General features: G+C 40.8%; 1 protein-coding gene across 3 annotated transcripts; it reads left to right on the forward strand.

Annotated features, from left to right (window-relative positions):
- The first annotated feature begins 218 nt into the window (after window positions 1–218).
- Window positions 219–24,830, forward strand: SHISA5 (shisa family member 5). 3 transcript variants are annotated; one of them, XM_063348411.1, is made up of 6 exons: window positions 219–285; window positions 3,394–3,562; window positions 3,924–4,055; window positions 17,812–17,927; window positions 19,025–19,243; window positions 21,163–24,830. In XM_063348411.1, exons 3-6 carry the CDS (start codon window positions 3,943–3,945, stop codon window positions 21,240–21,242), a joined length of 528 nt encoding a protein of 175 aa, XP_063204481.1. In that variant the 5' UTR covers window positions 219–285; window positions 3,394–3,562; window positions 3,924–3,942; the 3' UTR covers window positions 21,243–24,830. The 3 variants fall into 3 exon arrangements, with proteins under 3 accessions (XP_063204481.1, XP_063204479.1, XP_063204482.1); XM_063348409.1 differs by lacking the exon at window positions 219–285 and adding an exon at window positions 962–1,173; XM_063348412.1 differs by lacking the exons at window positions 219–285; window positions 3,394–3,562; window positions 3,924–4,055 and adding an exon at window positions 4,666–4,748.
- Window positions 24,831–25,117: the final 287 nt, after the last annotated feature.

Consider the following 25,117-nt stretch of genomic DNA (forward strand, 5'->3'; position numbering starts at 1 on the left):
GGAATGCCCTTTAGCTACTCTACAAGCAGCGCGCAAGGGTTCCACCTGAGGTGCCAGCCTGACCGTGGTGAGGTCGCAGCACAGGTCCCAGGGTAAACCAGAGCACAGAGCCGGCCTCATGGCAGGCCGCAGCGCGGCTCGGGGCGGCGCTTTCCCGCTCTTTTTTGTGCTCCCCGCCCCGCCCCGCCGCCGCTCCTCCCGCCGCCCGGCAGGCCCCCGCCCGCTGCCGGGAGCAGTGGCCGTCTTCTTGCGGCGTGGCGCCCTCGGCTTCCTCTGCGGCGGGCGGTGAGCGCGGGGCGGCGGCTGAGGGGTGGGGGATGTCCTGGCCCTCAAGGAGGGTTTGCGGGGTCCGGCGGCGCTTTCTGAGGCGGCTTTGGGGGTTCCTGCCGGCCTCCTCCGGGGCTGCGTCCCCCGGGAAGGCCCTACCGAAGCCCCCGGCGCTGGGGAGCCCTGGCTTCGAGCAGGGACTCCTCAGCCCAACTGCCCGGCGAACGGTGGAGCGAGGGCCGACGCTGAGGCCGGGGCGTGGGGATTTGGGGGGCCCATGGCCACATGGCGGGGGGGGTTGGGGGGGGAAGGAGGAGGCAAATTGGGTTCCCTGGGAGAAAAGTTACGCTGAAAGTGAGGTAAGTTTGTGTTGATACCGGTGCGTGTTGCTAGGCAGCAGCAATTAGTGCCTCAGGAATGACTGCCTGGACCTGCCTAATGAGTGCTGTCTGCCGGTAAACCGAAGGTAAGACCGCTGGGGGAGAAACGATGTACCATAAAGTGGCTGCCAGTCGCTCTTGGTGCCTCTCATTAAAAACCTTCACCTTTTTACCCCTGACACAGTAAATTTTAGCCTTTTAGGGCAAGATAATATAAATACTTAAGTGTTAAGTGATGATATTGCATAAACAGCACTGCTTATCTAAACTGATTTGGTAATGGAGTTCATATCAGATGCTAACATTGATAATTGGGTTTTTTTTCAGCAGCCCTATCTGTAGCTATCTTGTTATTGTGCTTAAAGGATGGAGCATGTGGTTATCCCTAGCTTTGTCATGTGATGAGAAAAAGCAGATGTGATCGTAGGTCAAGGCTCAGAAAAGGAGAAGCGCTCTTGGTATTGTGTGCATCAGTGGCGTCACTTCATCTGATGGGTCAAATTCCACACAGATGCGTGCAGGAAAGGTGAGTGGGATCTTTAGTGGATCTGCAAGAGGACATTTAACTTGGTCAGAGTAGTAAGGAAGGGTCACATTTTGTCAGGGCTGAGCTAAAGCATGGCTGAAATGGTCAGAGTTTTCCCTGTAAGTACTTTGAAGTGTGAGCACCAGAAAAAGGGTTCCTAAGCTGGTGATGGTGCTACAGCAGTAAAACTGTATGCAAGCTGGCCTTGAATAAATGCCGTTGGAAGTTAGACGTTTTCTTATTGGAATGGTTGTGGACTTTCAGTGGGAATAGTTTAGCAGCTCTGCTCTTAAGGTGGAAGTCGATCAGTTTGATAAAGGGTTTCTGTGGAATTGATTGTGTGAAATCGTCAGGCTGCTGTTTGCAGGATAAGATGGACCCCTCAGTAGCAGGTGTACCAAAACAGGAGCTCATTTCTGCCTCCCTTAGCCCTTGCTTTGTGCTGGATTGGGTGTATGTACACTGGACCTGTTCTGAGGTGATTCAAATTATTAACCTGACAGCAAACCAACTGGGGAAAAAAGTCCCACAAGCCACTGGTTGATCTGCTGATGAGTCGAATCAGTTGAGGAAGAGTCTCACGGGTGCTACAGCTCATGGAAGAAGAGAGGAACAAAGTAGAGAGCCAAATTATTCTCTTTTGGTGTTCTTGGCCTTGGTTGGCTCAGCTCTGGCACCTGAGAACTGGCCTACACCTTTGGTTTCCTTTATTTTATTGTGCTACAGTAGTGCAATTGTGACGTGGAGGGAGCTTTTTTGTTGGTTGGTCTGTTTTGTTTGTAATTTCACAAGGTATTTTGGAATCGGTTTAGCTACCTACCATTTCCTTATTGCTGATACAGGAAGGAGACAGTTGTCAGGTGGCGTTACATGTCTGCAGAGGAAAAAATTGGTGAACCAGGCGTAAGGATGTGTAAACATAGTAGTAGAAGTGCTGGGGTATTGGTATTGATACAGAGGGTCCTCTTTGCTTGTGTTTAATGAACTGTCACATTTAACCCCTTAGAACATTATTTTGGGGTTTTTTTCTTTTTAATGTTGTCTGAAATATTCAGGTATGTCTTAGTGCCAGAGAGTCAAGACTGAGTTTTCAAAAGGCAAAATGAGTTCAAATACTCCAGGAAATAACCCTTACTTTTCTTCTCAGGGAACACGATTTGTTGTCTTTGCCTCTTCTTGTTTGCTTTCTCTGAGCAGCTGCACCTGAAGTAATTTGAGCTTCTCAAATGGAGTCTGGTTTAGACGCAAAATAGGGTGTGATCTTGTTTGTGTGATAGGAAGGAAAATGCGGACTAGAACACAGCTGAGTGCAGCATTTATCACTGAAAACTGTAATGATACTCTTGCTAAAGATTCTTCTTAGGAAATGCTTTTTGCTTAAGCTTTGAGAAGTATTTTTATGTGACAGTTGGAAGCTTTTAATGTGCTGTTCTTACGTTACAGTCATTCAGGCTTGAGAGGGCAAAGAGAGACAACATCTAGTACGTTGAGGAATGTGTCGGCCCAGTGCAATGCTGAAAAGCATGGGATGTCTCCTAAGAAACCCATCCTAGTACACAAACATCTCAGTTTTTCCTTATCATTGTAGCTGCACTAGTTGATGCTTGCAGTGGGAAGATGTCACTTGACTGATTTTAGTCCTAGGAATCTCTGGTTTATGCCGCCTCTGTTTTATGCCATGGATTAAGAGGATCAGGATTTTCTGCGAAGTGAACAAAGCCAAAGTAAGAACAACCAAGTTGGATGGAAATCCAAATCTACCGTGAACGCAGTTGTGTTGCATCTTTCGCATCAAGTCAAATATCTAGGAAAATTTAACATTTTCTTCTAACTGATCCTAGGGCTTATGTGGATTTTTAACAGATCTGGCTAGTCACATTGCTTTTTGAGTCTTTACAGTAATTTGGTAGCTACTAGGAGAGGTACTGAAGAGAGTGTCACCAGACAGAGCATCTCATAAGTATGTTTGCATGCAGTTTTGTCCTTTACGTATATGTGAAAAGTTGGGAAGAGCTAGTTGATGAAGACCAGATACTTTGTGTGCAAGGAGTAAGTATTTACCTTTGCTGTACTCTAAAGGAAATAACTGGTTTTGTAAAATCTAACCAAAATACTTGAAACGTATTTAAATGTTAACCTAGGTGGGCTGGTCAGTATGAGAAGGAGACTTTATATGACTATTTCTTTAGTTACTAACTATTGGATTTTAACTTCTTTCAGGTTTGGGTGAGGATTGTCAGGCGTATATTGATCATCATGGCAAGGCGCAATCTGTAAAATCCTGTCCCTACTACTGCTGTGGAAATTGCGTGATTCGTTACTGTTGCTCTAACGCGTTCTTAAAATTTGATGAAGAACAACAATTTCCATGTAATCTGCTTGATGGAAGGTAGGAGGCACACTGAATGTATACAGCAGGTTATAATTCTGTCATCAAATGACAAAAATACACAGCTTAATGATTAAAAACTTTCGAAGGGACCTTTGAGCTCTATATCTGGCTCTGTCAGGCTTCTAAGTTAATGCATGTAACTTTCCTGTAAAATAGGAACAATGAGGTGGACAAATTGATGCATGAACTGGTGTAGTGTTTTCTTGAGCATTTTCAAATACTTTTACCTTATTTAATTTTTCTTTGATGGTGACAACATTAATCTCTTTTTAGTGTCCGTTACCTTTCATAAGGACTTGGAACTTAATCAGGTACTTGAATATAAATTCAACTTTTGACATGCATTCTCTTAATACAGGACCTCTGACTCAAGCAACATGAATTCCATGCAGTTTTTTTCAGACCCTGATAATTACAGGACCTCTGTCTCAAGTAACGTTAATGACATGCAGTTTTTTTCAGACGCTGATGATTACATTTCTGGCCCCAGGTAAGCCATGCAAAGTCTCAGCTTTTAAAATTATATTTATTTAGAGGTTCTTCATTGTATAATCAATACATGCCAATAGAATAGGAAAATAGAAATACTTTTTTGTGTGTTAAGAATGTGCAGCGCTCAAACTCTGTGTACGTGTTGGAATATCTGAAGAAGCAGAGACACGAGGAAGAAGTGTTGTCCTGTGGTTTAGACCATAACGATCCCTGTATGTAACAGTCTGTGTCCTCACTGCTGAACAGGAATTAGCACACTTGCTCTGGACCCTTCGATACTGATGGCTTAAGTCCATAGTGGCTGCTTTTGTTTGAAGAGTCTCCTTGGTTTTAGCATCTCTGGCACATAGAACAAGAAATATTGGTTAAAAACTGTTACAGTCTCAGGCAAAATAAATTCTTTTAAGTCTGTGCATCGCATTGGTGATGACAAGAGTCCTGCTGTAGAACGTTTCTGTTTTTCATAGCGTGGAAGGCCACAAAGAGGAGAAGGGTTAATTCCAAGCTGTGAATATTTGATACATCTGCACGCGTTTAAATAATTAATCCTCCAGCCACCCCGGACGGGGGGGGATTCGAACCCGTGGGAGGAGGAGCCCCCAGCCATGCTGCCACGCCTTTAAGGGGGCGAGGCGAGCGGCGTGACGCCAGCGGGGGCGGGCGTGGGGCGAGCGGCGGTGGCGAGCATGGGGTGAGTGGGGCCGGCGGGGCTGGGGAGGGGGCTCGGCCAGCCGGGGCAGGCGCCGACCCGCCGCATCGCCCCCGCCTCCCGGGGAGGGTGTGGGACGGCGGGTGCTGGGGGCTGTGCTCGTTCTCTGGCGCGGCGGAGGGCAGCAGCCCGCCTTGTGTCACCTACAGGAGCGTCTTTCCGCATCCTGCAGGCGGTGGGACGGCAGCCTCGCTGGAGGCGTAGGTGCGAGGGGGCGTAAGGGAACGTCTGGGATCCTCCGTCTCGTTTGACCCAATGGTCGCCCACAAGGAAAGGGGTGATATGACACGTGTTCCGGAGGAGGGGTGCCCCTTCCTCTCTGCTGGGCTGCGGGAGCTCTCTTGCCTATCTCCAAGTGCGTGGTTCAAGTATAGCAGGCGTGAGCCTCATCTTGCTATTTTCTGTTCGCTCTTGGTGCATTTTTAGTCACAAGATATGGGAAAAAAACCTTCCGTTTCCCATCTTTGGGGCTGCGGAGATCTTGAATCTGCCAAAGTAATAAAGGTTAAATATAAAGAATGCATTAAATATATTTTTTCCATGTCAGCATCCATAGTTATAAAAAAGCACAGAAAATGAAAGAATATGGTCTTTTAAGAAACAAACAAAACCAAAAAAACATGCAAAATTGTTTAAGGACGTGTAATCAAGGCCCACAGTTCACAAGGGTGCGTTTGTAAAGGACAGAAAATATTTAGGAAATGGCAACTGAGTTGCATTCTTTAGCTTTGTTTTCAGCTATGGAACGTCTAAAAAGAATCATTGATGTCTCACCTTGAGAAAATGGGTCATTAGTGACTTCTCTTTTTCCTTTCAGTTACATTACAGCTTTGAAAAACTAATGCCTGGTGCCAAAGGCCTAGACTTAACACCAAACTTAATTTCTAGTTAGGCAATTTTAATAGAAAGGTGGTAATTATTCACAGGAATATCACCCTTGAAAAGCCACTCGGATGTGACTCCAGAGGAAAAAATCATATCCCCAGAACTTCCCAAAGTGATTAATGACTTTGGGTGCCTGATTTTAGGGTGTTTAAACATTAGGAGTGAAAGTGAGTAGGACTTCACATGACTGCAGTCAGTGGGACACCAGGTAGGTTTCAGTTTCATTACAGACTTTGTCCAGGTTTTTATGTGGTATGTGTTGGTTTTGGTTTTGTTTGTTGTTTTGTTATTTGTCTTAACCAAGCAGTAAGCTGTATTCCCTCTGGAAGAGTTGTCCCTGGTTTCTGCCTGCAAGGTGTGCTCCACCCTCTTGCTTCGTGCCAGTTTCTTTTAAAAGATTAATTTTACATCGTTTCTTGATGACTGTGTTTATTTAATACTTTACTGTGTGGAGAGGAGGGCTGATGTCGGTTGAGATATTTCTTTATATCTCCAGCAAGATGAGCGTAGTCTTTAAACAGTCAATTTAAACAGTCTTTACGCAGGAGGAGAGCCAACAAAGAACAGCTTCTTTAGTGCCCTGTTCTTTCTCTTGAGTTGCAAATGCTACCTTTGACACAAGGAAGAGATGATGGTTTCCTGGCATGAAGGGTCAGAAAGCATTTAGTTCCTCATTCTTGCGTCGAGCGTATTCCTAGTTCAAGTTACCACTCTGGCACGTTGCTCATAAATCGTGGCTTTTTAAGAGAATTTCACCTCTCTGAGGGCTTGTCACAGACTTCGTGTGGACTTGCCGCTGAGCTGAGTGAGCTGGGGTGTCTCACCTCCTGACGCAATTATGCTGTAATTCTGTGGACAGTGTTAGTGAAGGATTAGGGGTGATATGTATGTTCTTCCTGGTCTTGTTTAGCTGAGGAGTTTTTAGTTTGCTTGTGCTTTTGCTGTTTTTGCTGTGTTTATTCTGAGGTCTTCTGGAGAAGTGCAATCAAAGCACCAGGTTTTTTAGTAGGTTTCTTTTTATTAGTGTCCTTTAATGTTAATATCTTACAGTATTTAATATTGTGTATCGAGTGCTGTTGAGGCAGGGGGTGCAAGGCTCTTTGGGCAACCCTATTCAGTGCAGTTCACAGTGCAAGCAGTTCATGTCTTACAGTCTTCTGTTGGATGTTTTAAAGACAATAAATGACATTTCTTTGGAGTGTCTTAATAATTTACTTTCAAGTACTTGAGAGCATTCTGCTTCCCAGAACACTCCATTTAGAAGCAAATGTAAGCATTTTAGGAAAAGCAGAAAAGTCAGCGTTAACTCACATTCAGGCTTTTTCCGTTGTTGATCAACCCTTAAAAGATCATTCAGAGCTTATGGGTCGGAGTCTTTATTTTCTTGCATGTAAGAAATTTCTACACAATTTCTTCTGCTAGTGCTAGCTCTATGGTTTCTGCTAGTGAATGCATTGTGGCAAGGATTTACTGCTGGGAGGTGTTTCACTTTTTTTCCTTTTAATTGGATTACTGAATTTTCCCCTGCTGTGCTCTGGTTTCAAAGGTGGGTTGTGAGTAGTAATGTTAATTTAATTGTTTTTTCCCCTTTCATTCTGCAGTACATAGAAAGAAGCTGTGCAAAAAGCAGAGCAGTGATTCACTGGAACCGCAGTTGTCATAACTTGCATTGGTAACATGGTTATTTAGCCTTGGTATGCCAATTTTCCAATAGTGACCCTTACTGGAAAAGGAGATTAGATGACTCACATCCACAGTTCAACTAATTGTGAAGTATTGAGTGTTTAAGGAGGTGGGTCAATTCAGAACATCTGTATCAGAGTTACAGAAGAAAATAATGTAGTTCGGGCAACTGATGTCCGTCTTTCTAAGCGGAAACAAAACTTCAAATTGTCTTTGTACACAGTTAATTGAACTCTGTTTCTGAATTAATTTCTGCCTTGAAGTTAGAGCAGGCTGGGTAACAGATTCAGTAATACTTGAGAAAAGGCGGTTCTTCCTTATGCGATGAGAAGAGGGAGGCAGAATGAGAGCCTTCCTGGGAAGCCTCAGCTGGCAGAGACAGGACAGCCTTGTTAGACTGAGGATGTGCTCATGCGGGGTTTGTGTTTTTTGTGACATGGTTCTCCTTCTGTGAAATGGAGAAAATCCATGTTGTTCTGCCTACCTTTGGCTGAAATGCAGCATCTGCAATAGTCTGCTGCGTGCATAACTCGGCAAAACCAGTACATTTCTAACTGTGGAAGATGTAATTACCCTAATTTGCTGTCTCTCAATTTAGATGGTTTTAAGCATATGCTTTCTCCATAGACAAGGTAAAAAATACTGTGATGCTGATCTGTATCCCATTTCTCCTCCTCCTCCCCATCACTGTCAGGGACTTCAGTTCACACTTTACCATGTATTTGGATGCTCCAGCATCTATAATAGGTTGCCAATGATAAGAAAATAAATTAGGAAGATGATTCATTGGAAAAGAACTTCTAGAAATGTAAGCAGGTGCTAGTTAGTGAGCAGAGGATTTATTTTCCAGTACCAGTCCTCAATATTTTCTGTAATAAATTAGTTAAACTGCATGCAGAGCCCATTCTGTAAGGCTTGCATTCAGACACAGGCTAATCTCACCAAGGAATGTAAGCTTATTGTCTAGAAACAATTGAGATTTGGATTTGAAGTTATTTAAAAAATATGTTCTATGCTTTTTACTAGTCTGAAAAGTAAATACAAGCTTGCACAATTTGTAATTGTAACTTGCATTGTAGAGCATTTGGCTTTATGTTCAGTGTATTCTCAGTGAAGAAGCTACTTAGAGCTGACAGCGCAGTTGTGAGTTGCCATTAATGATTTCTCAGCTGACTGCTGCAGGCAGCAGGCTTAATGGTTGTGAGTTCTATTTACTCTAAAACCAAGATGGAAGGAGAGATTGAAAAATGCTGTCCTGACTCAAGAGGCAGATGTGCATCGCTGGGTCAGCATGCTCTTCTAACTACTGAAGGCTGTTTCATGGCAAAAAACCCAAGAGAACCTGGCCTAAACCTGTAAAGACACAGCAAGATTAATCACTTGGATTACATTCAGGAGTTCATTTTTCTGTGGGTGTGTACTTCATTAACAGTATGTACTTACTAGGATAGAGTGTTCCCTCTTCTAACTCTGTGGTCTTTGCTGTGCTTCTACACAGTGTAACTCTGAAAACACTAAATTTTTAACATACAAGGGTCCTGTAGCCTAAGAAACAGAATCCTTCCTTGAAAATGTGGTTAAAAGACCAGGAATGTTTAAACTTTCATAGATACTACTAAATAACATGTGGATTCCAAAGCTAGCTCCAGCTCTCCTGTTTCATATACTTCCATGCAATAGCTGTGGCCAGAGGTGTAGCCAGATGTATTTGCAACAGATTGTGTTGTAGATGTATTATGGGAGGAAGACAATAGATGTATTGTTATGGGAGGAGAATATCCTTAAATGGCCTAGCTTTTTAAAATTACAGTTGTAGTATCTTCTGTGAAATGAACAAATTACTAAATTCAGAAGACTTGCAATTGTGCCACGATTGGTCTTTTCACAAGGCTATTTTTATTGAAAATATTTTCTACCATTCATTTTTAATGTGGTAGTCCTCTCCATGTTTGCAAGCATGATCTCCAGAGCTCTCAATTTCACTGGGGTGTAAATTTGAAAACCTGTACTTTTTTAAGTTAAGGAGGGAACCAGTTGCCAAAGTCACTTTTGTGACTTTTTTAATGAAGGTCTTGTTAATGATGAATACTGTTTAAAAGAAGTAGTGGTTGGCCCAATGTGACCTTTGCTGCAGAGGTCTGTTCTTATTTGTGCAGTGTTAAATTTCCCGTGATGGTCCTCATTGTGCTGGATGAGTAATACTTTTCCTGAAGAGAGGGGGAGTGAGGCAGCATGTCACTTCATAGTAGTATAGGATAATTGATTTACCTAATTTCAACTTTGCTCCTGTCTGAACACAGTGTTTCTAACTTCAGTGTATGTGATGACATGTGGGTAATGTGGGTAGAGAAAAGGTGTGTTTCATGTAAGAGCTGGGTTACATGGTGAGCAAAGGCGGTGGGTGTAACTTAGCCTAAACTTCCTGTGATTGCAGTTACAGTGGGTTTGGCAAGTCATGCACCATGTAGCAATTTGCCAGAAAAAGTCCTTTTTCTCAAATTTTATTTAAAACTTTAACTCTTTAGCCAAGTTAGTTTCTAATTAGTTGTTTAAATCTGCTTTCTAGAATTAGTATGGTATTGGCAGTAGCAAATTAATAGCAGTGTAGTTGTTTATGTGGGGGAAGTTTTCTGTGGTACTTTTTTTTTTTTTTCCCCCTGTTAAACTTGTCCTATTAATTCAGTTAACCATTTCAGAAAAATCCTTCCCATTACCATTATGTTGGTCCCAAATTTTAATTAGGGCAGGGGGTAACATCCTGTATCATTGAATTGGCACTCCAGCATGAAGAGGGGAACTGACTGACTTTGTTTGCCTTAAATATCTCTGCCTGTTATCTATCTACATTCTCTTTTTGTCACTAAAGGAACACTTTAAATCTGTTTTTCATCTGTAGAAGCAAGTGCTTTGTATTGTGTTTGAGAGCTGCTTTTATCCTGAGGGTCAAATGGACTTGTCTTAAATTGTCTTGTGACCTGCATGTAGCTGCCGTGTTAATTCTTGCAGTGTTGGTGAAAGACTTCAGTCCCTCTGGAGGCAGCTCTGACTTTTCCCCATCTTGTTGCATGCGTATTTTTAATGTGCTGGTTACCTATAGCAGTTATTCTCAAATGTCTACAAAGTGTACAATAATAGATTTCCTGGGGAACTTCCCTGGGAAATTGTATTTTTAGTATGCATTACAAAGGAACTTATGTCAATAGACTTATTTAGTACAAGTGAACTGTTTATAAACCGAGAAGAGATGTTTGTATACATCTTCCATAGTAACCTGTTGGATCTGGGTGTTGGATGTCTGAGTAAAACCACAAACTCCAGGAAGTTCCCTCCTAGCCACTTTCTCATATAGGCTGTTTAAGAACTTGTGCTAAACCTGTTACATGTTACTTAAAAAAAATTGAGAAGGTAGTCTCTTAAAAAAAGTAGTAATTAACTTACTTCCAGTAGGTCTTTGTGTATTAAATTAAAGTTTATTATCTGGGGCTTAAAGTAACCGACATCAGCTTCCTATTTGACCAAATAGAAAAAGGCCCCATTCAGTGCATATTTAGCAAACTTTTTCTCAAAGGACTCTTGCATTCTTTTTCTACAACACTTCTGCAGTTGCAGGGCTTCTTGGCTCACCATGGCGTTATTGTTGTTGCTTTTGTCTTGGTTCTCATGCCAGAGCTGGTTTGGCTGATGCTAGGCACCACGGGGTTGCGCTCAGCTATGTAGGTTTGCCCTGACTTTGGGGGTGTAGCTCAGGGTTGTTTAGATTGCAGGTAAGCAGAGGTGTCCCAGCGATTGTTTCGGGGCTTCTGCTGCAAACTTTCCTTCTTTTTGGGGGTACCCAGAAATAACTATGGAAAGTTGTGAGAAGCTTTAGTGGTTTTCAGTGGGAGTTATTAGTTTAGCTGTGTTAAAATAGGCTGGTCAGTCTATGAAGTGCTTAAAATCATGCTGATGTTTTCCTGTGAGTATTAACCTCACAACAGTTTGGTTTTTTTGTAATAGTAAATGTTTTTTTGAGTCTCTAGCAAAGTGGTTCTTATGTTTTGAATCTCCATGCTAAAATATTAAACTGAGGAAGTCTGTAAAGTTGTAAAAACTAATCCCTCTGAAAGACTCATGGGAAGTCTGTTGCTTTTTCTTTAAAAAAAAAAAATTATTCTTTATTTTCCTGCTAAGCTTTAGAGGTGGTATGTGGCATTGTATGGCTGTGACTAAAATGTTGGACTTAGGAAAGCATCTTAGTCTGGGGACTTGTTTGGTCATGCCTTATACCTGAGTCAGGGCAAGTCTGGAAGTTTACCATTCTGACACATTTCTGGGAACTCTGTCCTTTTCTGGAGCAGTAAGGAATGATATGTCTATAGTCAATTTTTTTTAGACTTTTAGAAATGGCCTAAATTATCTTCTGAAGTCTTTCCAGACCACCCTGTGTTACAGCCATAACTCAGTATTTGTAAATGTTTGTTTTTAAAAGCAGCCATGCTTTTGAAAAGGACCCTGCAAACATGTTTCTTGTAGCATGGAACAAATCTTGGAATAGATTAAAACTTGCGAAATAAATAGGCTGCTTAAACTAATTTTTCAGAACTAAGTGATCTTGTTCGTTTGGGTATTTTTTCTTTTTTAAAGATAAAAGTTGCAGTGTGTCCCACTGTCATGAATGCATAGATATACAAAAACTTCCTTTACAGCAGGGCTTACAAAATGTTTCCAACTTAAGTGATTCAAACTATTAAGAAGGTTTAAAAATGTTACTGAAATTGAAACCTGGATATTTTAAAAGGCCTTAAATGCACTCAGAGAATTTTACATTTTTTTCCACTTGACAGTGTTTAAGATTGAGATCTCTGATATGAACAACTTCCTTGAGAATTAACTTCTGCAAATAGTACTATTTAGATCCTTGGTTTTATTCTCACATTTTAATAAGTCCATTGCATCTTGTTCAGTACCAAAAGGGGGTAAAACACGCACTAATCACATAACTCCCCTTATGTGAACTGACACATGTTTTCAATAATTAGAAAACTTGAAAGGTAAGGTGAGTCTGTGAGGAATGCTCGCTACATTGGCAATTTAGTGCTTTCCCAAGGTGAGAGAATAGGGGTAGAATGGGAGTAGGGCAAGGAAGGAGAGAGGTGGTGGCAGGAAAGGGCAGGGAGTCATCTCTTCATATTTACTTTCCCATGGATTTTATGAGAAGTTGCAATTTATCATTGCTGCAGTAAAACGGCCATTAGGTTTGGGTTTATTCTCAATTTTGTTTTCTATTAAATTATTGGCAAAAGTTAGATTTTATGTGAAGAGAAAGAATCAGGAAATGGCAGTGAATGAGCTCAAGCTGTTTGTAACAGTGTGTGCTTTATTTAGAGACTATGGTATATATAATGTGGGAGTCTGGAAACCCATGTTCAAACTGACGCCAGCAGAGTGTTCTGATCTGGTTCTGTGATCCCCCTAACTTCTGCACTCTGACGTTAGTTTGCAGAGTGTAGGGGGTAAGGTGTGGTTTGCTTGTTTGGTTTTTGTTTGATTTTTTTTTTTTTCCCTTCGTTAACCATCCAGTGGAAGAATATTTAAGCTACAATCCCTCATGTCTGTTCTTTTTGATTTTCACATGTGAGGTCCTGCACATGGGTTGGAACAATCCCAAGCACAAATCCAGGCTGGGCAGAGAATAGATTGAGAGCAGCCCTGAGGAGAAGGACTTGGGGGTGCTGGTAGACGAGAAGCTCAACATGAGCCGGCAATGTGCGCTTGCAGCCCAAGAAGCCAACTGCATCCTGGGCTGCATGAAAAGCAGCGTGGCCAGCAGGTGGAGGGAGGTGATGCAGCCCCTCTACTCCGCTCTGGTGAGATCCCCCCCTGGAGTACTGTGTGCCGCTCTGGAGCCCCCAACATCAGAAGGACATGGACCTGTTGGAACGGGTCCAGCGGAGGGCCACGAAGATGATCAGAGGGCTGGAGCACCTCTGCTATGAGGACAGACTGAGAGAGTTGGGGTTGTTCAGCCTGGAGAAGAGAAGGCTCCGTTGGAGACCTTATGGCAGCCTTCCAGTACCTGAAGGGGGCCTACAGGAAAGCTGGGGAGGGACTCTGGATCAGGGAATGTAGCGATAAAACTAGGAGTAACAGTTTTAAACTGAAAGAGGGTAGATTTAGATTGGATATTAGGAAGAAAATCTTTGGTGTGAGGGTGAGCCCCTCGCCCAGGTTGCCCAGAGAAGCTGTGGCTGCCCCATCCCTGGAGGTGTTCAAGGCCAGGTTGGATGAGGCTTTGAGCAGCCTGGTCTAGTGGGAGGTGTCCCTGCCCATGGCAGGGGGCTTGGAACTAGATGGTCTTTAAGGTCCCTTCCAACTCTAACCGTTCTATGATACGATTCTGTGATTTATGTATAATGCTAACAGTTGGTAATAATCATTTCATAACCATTAATTATCCTTTAATTATCATATAATTATCATTTAATGTGAATATATTTTTTCCACATATTTTCAGAGTCCTTTTAAACAGATTCATAAAGTGAAAGCAATTAAATGACGCAATTGTTTTGTTTAAGAAAGGAGTGTAGGCTTTCTGGAGTTAGCACACCACAAGAGAGTCTTTATACAATATCTGGAATATCATATCTCCTGAAGCTGAGACAATTCTCTGAGTAAAGTATGCTGAGCACCATTCTGGCCTCACTTACGTAACATCGTCTATTGCTGGTAGCCTTCCTGTACTTTTTTCAGTAGTTTTACTAGTGGGATTTCTTCAGTAGTTTTACTTGTGGGATATTACTGAATGTTCAGAAAAAAGTGCTCAGGGCAGTACTCCTTATGCAGGGAAAGGACAGACATTATTACATTAAGGTAGAGCCTGACCATTCATATATTCCAAAGGAGTATTGCTAGTTTTGATTATCAATAGAAATTGTTAGAAAAAAGTACTTCTGAAGAGCTCTGCTGTTGAAAGAGGGTGTTGATGGAGCACACTGCAAGTTGGTAGCACGTACTGTTTTGTTTTCGTAAGTGTCGTGCTACCTTCTGCTCTTTCAAGTCATTAGTTCTGCATGAGCCCAAGCACTGGCAGGAAAATTATGCTTCTGATGTAAATTGGGTGATAAAAATGCCTGCAGTAATCCGCTTGTGTACACTCCTTAGAAAACTCTGGGTAGAGCTAACTCCTGTCTGTTGTTTCTCTCACTGGGCTGTTTCTGAAGGCTTATAATTTTGGTCTGTAGTGATGACATGGTACTTCAGTGGGTAGAACTGAATCACAGTGTTTACACAGACAGACACACACACAGAACCGCACCTTAAAGTGTCTATGCCTGACACACCTATACTTTAAATACGTGTCTCCATTTAGTCTTTAAAAGATCTGTGCAAAATTGCCATCATGCCGTGGTTGTGTCATTTTAGCAGAGACACAGACAAATGATGAAGATGCACAGGATGTCTCTAACAACTTGGTGAAAATAAGGATATGGTGGGGTTTTATTCCCTGAGCTTTGCTTTTGTCACTTTCCTTATTAGAGACAGTAAATAGGCAATGAGATATGTGCTTCAGCGAGCAGACAACTTCATTACAAGTAAGTAAGTGGAGCCCATGCTTCAAATTGCCCAACCTTTATCTGTTGGTGGCCATCTTGGTTGCATCTTGGCTGCAGATGTGGTTGTGCTGTTTTTTCTCTTGTCATATCAGAACTGAATGTGGTCGTGAAAGATAAGGGCTCTCTGCCAGTTTCCTGCTGTGCTAGCTTATTTATGATGAGTAGATGTTTCTCCACTTTGTCTGTTTTCTCCATTTTTTTATCTTTGTTTGATTTTGCCCAGCTTTTGCTAAAGTTCAAAGAGGTTCATTGTCGGTAGAAGTGAAGAATTCTAATTGTCTTTGTCAGGCCTAATCTCTTTCCTTGACACAAGAATTTCTTTCCTTGGCGTAGGTCACTAGCAAAAAACCTTTTTCCTTCTTTACTGGGGAAAAAGCCCAAGGAAGAACCTAGAAGAGTCTTTTCCTTTGTTGTCCCTGCTAATGCTGTTTGGTAATAATTGTGTGTAATGGAAATGTTAAGTTCCCTAGTGGGAGAACTTTCTCAGGGTTGATACAGAAGTGGGAACAAGAGGAAGGAAAATGCCGATGGCACTCCACAAGTAACAGTAATTGCAGTTAATGTTTGTTGTCATGCCGTTTCTAGAGGTGTTCATAGTTTGTCACAGGCATTCATGCTGTTTCTTGTGAACATTGCAATCAAGATGGTCAAGCCTAATGTATGAATCCATTGTACAGACTTCTCTCTTTTTCTTCTCCAGTGTATGTATGAATTTATCTAATGAGTATCTAGTAAGGACCCTGTGTAATTAATCCAAATCCACAGGTTGCTCTTAAATCTAATGCATTTCCACATGCACAAGTATTCAGCTTGTGTTCTAACTTGATGTATGTTTGCTGCTGGCCTCAAGGACAGGAGGCAGCCTGTGTTTCAGGATGTGGTATCATTGTGCATGTTTATCTCCCTTTTTTCTTCTCTCTTCCCACCCCTCCCCTCATCCTCCCCGAAATTGCATTTGTATCTTCTTTTTTATATCAGGCTTGAAAGAAATGTGATTTTTGGATGGAGATGAGCTTGCTGTGAACGTAACTGTGCTGAAGCGAAACTAATGCTTGTGAGGAGGATGGGAGGAGCACTTAAAAGCGCCATGGTTAGGAAAGCACTTGTGTGTGCAAGTCAGCATGGGAAAAACATTCTGTAAACATGCAAATGAATGTGACAAAGCATGCATGCATCCATCTTTACATTTTGCAGCTGTGTTGCACTCACTGGTTTGCTTTCCTGGCAGTGTTTCTGACATGGCTTCTGTGACTTCAGGAGGCTGCAGCAGCTTCTGCTTCCTGTTTCCCATGGAAATGCATAGGTGCAGTGACTGTGTAGGCGATCCACAGTATTAGATTTAGAACTTGAGACGTAAATCCATAGCGTTATATTTAGTACTTCACAAAATCAGTGCACAAGTTAGATACAGTTACAGTAAGATAAAATTGTTGCTCAGATTGTTGAAAGAGATTTGACCCAAGCTTTTTTCTTCTAGCTCTTGCAGAAACAGAATAAAATCGATGGAACCTCTCTTGGGGGGGGTAGGGGGGGAAATGCATTTTAAATTGAGCCTGGTTTATTTGTCAATGCTTATATTCAGTGTCCCGCTTGCTGAGGGTTAAGTTGCTCTAGAAGACTGAGGTGAAGTCTTCCAAATTTGGGCTAGGGATGGAGCACTTTGCATATTTTTTTTTTTTTTTTGGTCATCAATTTAACCTTCCAGTGTCATTGATACTCAAAAACAATTTTCACATTTGATGGATGTTTGGTAGCCAAGCGAAAATTGCTGGAGGTTGTGGAGATGTGTCATTCTGTTTAAAGCTGTTTAGAGGAAACTGAGCAGGAAAAAAAATAGAGTTCTGTAGCCAAAATCTCCGTGAAGAAGCAAAAACAGGATGGATATAAAACCAGCTCTCTACTCGTTATTTTAGAGCCTGTTGTTCATTAAAACTGACTTCCTGCAATTGTTCCCAAAACTGATACATGGTGCATTTTTTAAGAAATAAGAATGCTGGAGACTTTGGCTTCTGTGGAAGAAGGGTTTTATTAATTTCAGACAGCAGGAAATGGGTCATGTGAATTAACACTTAAAAGTGAATTGTCACTGGGCATTTAATGCTTTACAGTGTTACTTTTTCTTCCCTGTGTGGTAAACACAACTTATAAACAGTTGTTTCCGGAAGCTTTACATCTGCCTCCATCATTTGGTACTCATCACAGAGATAAAGCTGGTGTTAATCTTTGGCCTTTCCATACTAGGTTTTGGTGGTTTAGGCAGTGTTTCTGTCTCTTGTAATGTAGCATAACATACTTGCTGTTGCTGTAAAGTTGACAGAATTTCAGATCTTCCAAGCCATGTGAAATGTGACTTCTAAAACAACTGTTTACAAATGCCAAGAATCTGCAGCGTGGAGGGGTCTGCTTGGTACTGAGATTGTCCCGAGATTGGGCCTGGGAGGTCTTATATGTGCAATAACCTTGCTGTCACTGCGAAGCCTGGAGTGCGTCATTTCAGACATGCCTGCCTGTATGTTCATAGCAGTCAAGTAATGCTTGGAAAATTAAGTCATCGTGCTAGTGATTTTGAAACCTTATCACGGTAACCTTTTGGAATACATAAAGGGACACACAGTTGCACTAAAATATCAAGAATCACAGTCACACTAAAATGAGAGGGACCAAACACTCGTGTTGGGTTCGTTCCATGCACAAGGGAGTGCGCTCCATGATAGGGATCGGTCAGCTTCCACTGGCCAGTTCTTCCAATTTCTTATTCAAATGCATGAACGAGTAAAAGCAACAGATTGGAGGAGGAGCAATGTGTTTGGTACAGTACATTAGGTTAAAGAGTAATAAATTTGTATGAAAGACTCTTACTACTTCTGGTGGTATCTTTCTTGCAGTTTTGGAACCCTTGTTGCGATTGGAGTTACTGTTTGTGCGGTGATTGTAATTACTATTATTCTATGCCTCACCTGTTCATGTTGCTGTTTGTATAAAGCATGTCGAAGACCACGCCGTAAGTACCTGTATATTTATCTCTTTCACATCTTTGAACGAGACTTTCCTCCCCCCCACCCCCGCAGAAAATCGTGTTCCTATAAAAGGAGAAATAATCTTGCCTTACCTCTCTGCTACAGAAGTTGCAATACCTAAATACAATTATTTAAGCTGCTTTAGAATGTGAAGATGCAGAGAGATGTTTTGGAATAATTTCTAAGTGTTTAGAAATTATCTTTCCCCTCCTGCCATGTGTGCATTTGGGGAGTTTCTGGGGTTGTAGTGTGGATTTTTGTTTGTTTGTTTTGCCTTCTGTTTGTTTTTTTTTTTTTGTTTAGGTAAGCAGAGGATAGAATGAAATTATAAATTTTTCCCAGTCTTCTTAAAAATATACTTGAAAAATACACCAAAGGCCCAGGACTGCAACAGTACAATCTTGAGCAAAGCCTATAATTGTAGCATAAAGAAGAAGGAAATTTTGAAAACAAATTATTGCAGTGTATTAGAAAGTGTTAATATTCCCTTATTCCAGTAAAAGATGTGAACCAATAATGCAACGTCAGCTCCTACAAAAATCGATGACTTAATGTATATTTGCCTTTCTACCTGTTATTTGGAGAAAGATGTACTAACACATGTATGCATTGGTGTGTAGACAACATACAAAAGGAAACTCATTTGGGCAATCATGGTAGGAAGCTCCTTACCAAATAAAGGAGATCTTTATCACCTTAATCCTTAAAAGCAGATCACATTTAAAAATAAGCAGGTTTTCCAGTCTCATTCCAAATGATAGGTAATTTGGCTGCCAGGACTGAGTTCCTGGTTCCTGAAGAGTTCAAGATAAAAATTCTTTGTTCTCTGTGGCTGAGAAACAAGGAGATAAGTTGGCTGCTCTCCCAGTATGTGAAGGCTCTCATTACCACTGAGATCAATGGAAGTATATTTTGAGGCCTACATTTCTAAATCTTTCGTGGACCTTCAAAAAGAAAATTACAGAGATTTTGAAGAAACTGATCTTAAGAGAGAATATTTTTTACTCTACTGTTGTTGGCTGTCCCAGGTGATCTCCTAGAACCATCAGCACTAACCGTGTTCCTTTTTTCTTGTTTGCAGCTGTTGTGACCACCACTACTTCCACTACAGTGGTTCACTCTCCCTATCCCCAACAACAAGGAGTGCCACCCAGCTACCCAGTAGCCCCATATCAAGGATATCAGCCTGTGGCTATCCAGCCACAACCGGGAATGCCAGTAGCACCATACCCTGTACAGTATCCTCCACCTTATCCCATGCAGCCATCAGGACCCCCAGCTTATCATGAAACAGTGGCAGGTGAGGCAAGACTGAGTGTTTCTTCATCTCTTAAATAGCTGAAGAGACAGTTGTGTTGTAGCCAATCTTGTATTATTTACATTTTTTATTTTCTATGACTATGTTGATGTAAATGTAAACAAATATGTAAAGTTCAAGTGATGGTGGATGCTGTAATTGACCATTACTGAAGTTTCCCCATCACCATTTCGATGTTAAGCATTGCAAGAGGAGATGTAGCTGGACCTATATTCACAAAGTTTGGTGGTTTGTGGGACTGTCGGTGGATCTAGTAGAATGTTTTACTAATTCATTTGAAATTTCATATTAAACTCAAAGTCCAGTTAACATAGGTATAGTAGTTCAGTGTTTCTACATACCCTTTCTAATACTGTATTTGCTAGATGCTTTAATCTCTACACAGGTGGCTTTTTCTAGTAGTTCATCACTATGTTTGTAGAATAACAAGCCTCTGATTGACTTCAGACAAGTTTGCCGGTGACTAGCAGTTAGAATTATCAGAATCTTTTTTTCTTCTGCTTTCCTTCCTTCACAGCATTGTTTTCGTGCACCTTTATTATTGTTGTTACTAATTCCTGCTTCTTCTGGTAATAGCTGTTCTCTGAACAAATGGCTCCTGGCTCTTCAGAGGGGCCAAAACTAGACTGTTATCTGTCCTACGATCTTCAAACCCTCTTACAAACCACACTGTTCATTCTTCTAAGTAACGAGCAAAGTATAGCCCTGGGTAGTAGATAATGCCCTTAGAAAGTAACTCTCTTGTGACAACTCAAATATAAAATGGCTGTTCATGGTCTTAAGCATTTGCAAATCAGTTAGAAATTGTACATTAACAATGTGCAAACCAGCCCCACCTGTAAAAACACTGACTTGGCAGGCCCTGTTGTTATCTCTGAAGAAGCTGTGGGTTTTATGGGATTATCCCAAAGTTCTTTGGTTTCATCTTTATCATGCGAGGGAGCCAATAAACTGGTCATCTTGCTTCTCCTGCTCTCTGGTTTCTCAAACTGTTGCTGGCTTGTTAGTTCTTAAAATACTTTTTTTCTGGGAAAAATATTGCCAGCTGAGAAATGCCTCAAAATGAGAGCTCTTTCCTTTATTTCCTTTATTTTTCTTATTAACCAAGGGGCATTCTCTTAATTAGTTTGCATGCAAGGGAGGGAATACCTGCTCTGTCATACAGGAGCCAAACCCACTCACTTTACAAGATCAGCAAAAGATAACCACACTTGTACGTTCAGGGATCCGATCAGGTGCTGTGTTGTTTGAACTAACTTTATGCTATTTGACGGATCTGAAAATGAAGAAGCCACTTGAGAGCAGCTTGTCTCAGAATACTAGAAAATAGGGTATCTTCTGAGTGATATACACCCAGTATATATATGTCAAACTCTTTAACGTGCTTGGTAGTGGTGGGATACTTTTTTCTCTTTTATTTTAATTTTTTAATTAACTCTGTGACACTTACCAGGAAAGCATTCTCCCTGAAGGAATCCTAAGATGCTTTCTCTAGTCCTCTTGCCCAGTGGTTTATTTTTACTTCCTGACATACTATCAGGTATATCCTCGTGTGTGTTCATCTCTGACTTCCACTGGCTATTTGTTTGGAGCAGATCCGTTCTTTTTTTTTTTTTTTTAAACTACATTCTCTCTTTAAGGCTAACCATGTGCTTGTGGCCACCATAATACACATGTACACTCAAGCATCAAAAAAACCCCACAAGAACAAAGGTGTTTGTGATATTACTTATGAAATGTGGATGCATTACGAGTTGTCACAAACTGATCTCGAGTCCAGTTAAGATGCTAGGCAAGTGGAACCTCCTAACTATGTGCTCAAAACAGAGTTGCCAGTGTAGATGTAGAATTCAGAATGTAAACTTTACAAATCTGGTTTTTCGTTTGTTTTGCTTTTGCAGCTGGTGCTGGAGCACCTTACCCAGTCAGCCAGCCACCTTACAACCCTGCTTATGTGGATCCTCAGAAACCCACCTATTGAAAAGATCTTCTGCTGTCCTTCTGCATACAAAACTTTTTAAAGTATAATTTGTGCTGTTTACACTGTGCAAGTATAGTATATTTTTCTGGAAGACAGCAATCTTTTGTCCAAGTAAAATGAAAGTTAGTTCATTATATTCTTTTTAAATGCTTTGAGTATGAGGAAGGAGTATTTTTCTTGCAGAAGTTGTTACTGTATACCTCAAGCAAATCCAAAAAGAGATATTTTTTTTTCTATATACAATGAGAAAAGCATGAAGAAGGAATACTTCAGAAATAAGAACCACAATAACATTTGCTGTGCAATAATTTTGAAAGGAATGGTCTAATATGAGCATTATCAAACACCCAAAGCTGTAGCAATCTTTTGCACAGTATTAAAACATAAAAACTTAATCTCCAAGAAACTACCTGATACATGTTATGTATGTTCTGCGTGTTTTAATGCTACTATTATTACTGTAGGTAAGCTACAATGTAATACATTTCATTTACCATTCAAAAGGGAATTTTCCTTTTTTGAAGCACATTTGCCTTCAGTAGAGGATAGCAAACTACTTTTAATTGTGTTTGGACAGGTTGCATTTTTCAGTGCTAAATAGTATGAGTTGATAATTTCCTATTTTCTTCCCCAGTTTTAAGGCTTAAGAGCTGTGCCTTCATTGGGTGTTTCCTCAGGCCATCTTCATTTATAGCTGGAAACTAACAACAAAACCGAACTGTCTGCCACTTAATAGAACAAATAGATCAAAAGCTGAAAGCCTGAGAATTCTTCATAAAAATTATTGGACAAATATTTGTTGTCCAGGTATTATTGGACAAGCTTACTTAAGTCATGTCTTGTTTATATGTTTGGAAGGAAAAATAGCACCTTAATCATGTGTTACACAGAAGTACCTGCCAGTGTTCAGCCCTGTCTCATCATAAGGGAAGGAATTTATTTTACAACAGAGATGGGGTGTCAAATAGATCAGGGGTTTAAAATGCTTAAGAGTTTGTCACTGTCTATCTGTAGTGGGAACTGTAGACGGCAGGAACCAAGGATGACAGATCTTTATAAACTCAGTCTGCATTTGAAAAGTACTATACAGGGGTGGGGATAAGAAATCCCAGCCCAACACAGTAGAGATTAAACCTGCCTTCTGTCTTCAACATTCCCATAAAGCTGAGCAGAAAATGAGAAGTCAGGGAAAGGAGTGGTAGGATTTGTTCACACAAGGTAATGTATATTCAAGAAGGCAGTGCTTGCAGTCATGAAGCCTCTTGAGACATCCTCATGACTGTTACTGGTGTTTGCAAGGTTTTTGGCTCTATACACCTTCTATTGATAAGTGAACCACAATTATATTTTTTTTCTTAGTATCCTCTACAATTTTATCTTTTCTAACATCGAAATACAATTTGTTATTCCTCAGTAGAGCTATCTAGTCTGTGGTATGTATCTCTGTGACATAATTAGCGAAATAATTTTGACATATCTCATACACTGATTTACTTTTCTAGAGAGGCCATTAAGCCGTTTTTCACGTGATTCTATTTAGGGTATATTACTGTTTGAAAAACATTGATGGTGGCATTGTTTTACCTCATATGATTGATGGAAACTGCTGCTGTCAAAGGCAGTCTTATTTCTCTTCCTGATTTTTTTTAATCTATTTCTGGGTTGTTCCAATTTATTTTTTTTTTTTTTTCAAGAAAGTCTTCAGGGCATTTCAGAAGAAACCTGTATAAAGTTTTTAGCATTGGGATTCATGACAACCCATGCCCTTCTGTTACACCTCTCCAAGACTGTTGAAGTTAATAGCATGAAATGGTGCCAAGAGGCACTCACAGAGCACGTACACCCTGTATCTGTGTGTTCCTCCTCTTTCCTGCCTTATAAGCCCAGAAATCGGACAATGCTTTGTTACGCTGTCAGGAGTTATTTGAGAACAACCGAAAATGGACAGTGTCTCCTGTATTGACACTGAAGTGTTTTCCTAGAAATCTGAAATTTTTATGTGCGGGAGGGCACTGAATAACTGCAGAAATAATTCTCTCGCTATAGATCCTACCCCTCTGTGTTTATTCATATAGAAGGAGGGCAGAGACTATTCCAGCACCTTTCTTAGCCATCTGCCGGGATGGAGTCTGGCCAGTGAGATGCAGCTGGTGAGTACCGCTGCCGTGCAGCTCTCAGAGCACAGGTGTCCTAGTGCTAGGCTTCATGAGGGTGTTCCTCTGCCCCGCTCTTTCTTTCCTCCATCTGGTGATACAAAGTGTATGGCTCCTGGCAGTGTCAGTAGGGTTATGTTTTGGTTATGAAAGAAAAATCTGCAATTTCATGAGAAGTTGGCTCAGTCATCTGCCATCAGCCCTAAGGAAAAGATAGTAGAAAGGTAAAGGTGGCAGCAATAACAGAGGTCCCCAAATCTGAAGTTTTGGTGTAGATGTGCAGACCAAATAAATTGCCCTGAACATCAGTGTATGGTGGGAGGAGATGAGGGATAGGGTTAAGGAGCCTGAAAATGTACACCTTTCGTTCAGTGAACATATGCTAATAACTATATACAAGTGAAGAGATGAATCATTAATATACAAGGAACTACTTTAGCAGGATTACTACTTCAGTTACAAAACTTGTTGAAAGAAGAGAAAAGGGTCCACTTACCTCACTTCATAATTGGAGCGCTTACTCAGATCTTTTCTTATTTTTAGTATATTAATCATCATTAACAATAAGGGGTAGGACCAAATTTTATTCAGTTGTCGCCGTGCACCCGTTGAAACTTGTTTTTTGTGTAGTTAAGAGAATGGGATGATTACAGAAAAGATGGAGAAGTTGATCCATAAACTTTTAGTTTAAGCACTGCTGATGTGTCAGTCCGAGTTGCTGTTGCCTTCACATCAAACTAGTTACCCACAGTGCTGCAGGGGAGGCAGAATGGAATATAAAATATAAAGTGTTGAAAGAGTATATGTTCATTTTTGTAATTCTGTAAGTGCCTTTGTTTCAGAAATGTTTTGTGGAATTAAACACCGTAGACTATTATGTTGTACTGAAATTACTAGATAATTATTGTTGATTTTATTACATACTGTAACCTAGCTTTGTATGTTGTTGGTAGTTTACATGTAAGTATTCAAAAGAAATGGCATAAACTCTATGCACCTTTGTAATAAATGCAGTGTTTGAAGTATATTCTATCAATTTTGTTTTCTTAGCCTCAATTTAAGTATTATGTAAGAGTGCATTTGCAAATCTACTTATGACTTCATTGTGTTTGACAGCTAGTGTTACCAAGTGTACTTTAATTCACCTTGTATCACGAACAGCACTTTTGGTAGTGGAGACTGAAGCCTAATCAAAATTACAGGTCACAACATAAAGCGAGGACAATATAAGCATACCCTGGCAGTATGCGTCAGAGCTAACCCAAAAGGATCGCTTCTAAGGCCTCGTCTAGCCTAAGGAGTCAATTAAATGCATGAAGTTTGAATGCATTAGGTAACAAATCCCAAGAAATTGGAACAAATCTAGTGTAGACAAGATGGTAGACTTCAAAGAGGTCTGTAATTTGATTAAAGTTTAATATCTTCTCAACATGTATTTTGACTTGTGTGTTGAATATCATGCCTCTTTTATCAGCTTGACCAATTCGGTGTGTAGTAAGTGATGCTTTCTGCTCTGTGTGAAAACTGATTTTTTTTTTGGTGTACTTTAAATAGTTTGGGGAGAAAAAAATGCTTTTGAAAGGTTGTATTTGTGCCCCTGACGTGTTAGTCTTTCACTTGAAAATATTTTTTTTGAGCAGGTCAAGAATTTTTAAAGACCCATATTAGTACTGAATTGGTTAAGGGTGTCTAGTATATAATAATCATTACCTTGAATTGACA

This window comes from Chroicocephalus ridibundus, chromosome 10 (genome assembly GCF_963924245.1).
Source record: "Chroicocephalus ridibundus chromosome 10, bChrRid1.1, whole genome shotgun sequence".
NCBI classification, from domain to species: Eukaryota; Metazoa; Chordata; class Aves; order Charadriiformes; family Laridae; genus Chroicocephalus; species Chroicocephalus ridibundus.

Excerpts from the sequence above, each read along its gene's own strand:
- SHISA5 (XM_063348411.1), top strand. The coding sequence starts at position 3,943 with ATGAATTCCATGCAGTTTTTTTCAGACCCTGATAATTACAGGACCTCT. Across the intron at positions 4,056-17,811 it reads GATTACATTTCTGGCCCCAG|TTTTGGAACCCTTGTTGCGA; the intron begins GTAAGCCATGCA and ends TCTTTCTTGCAG. Across the intron at positions 17,928-19,024 it reads AGCATGTCGAAGACCACGCC|CTGTTGTGACCACCACTACT; the intron begins GTAAGTACCTGT and ends TCTTGTTTGCAG.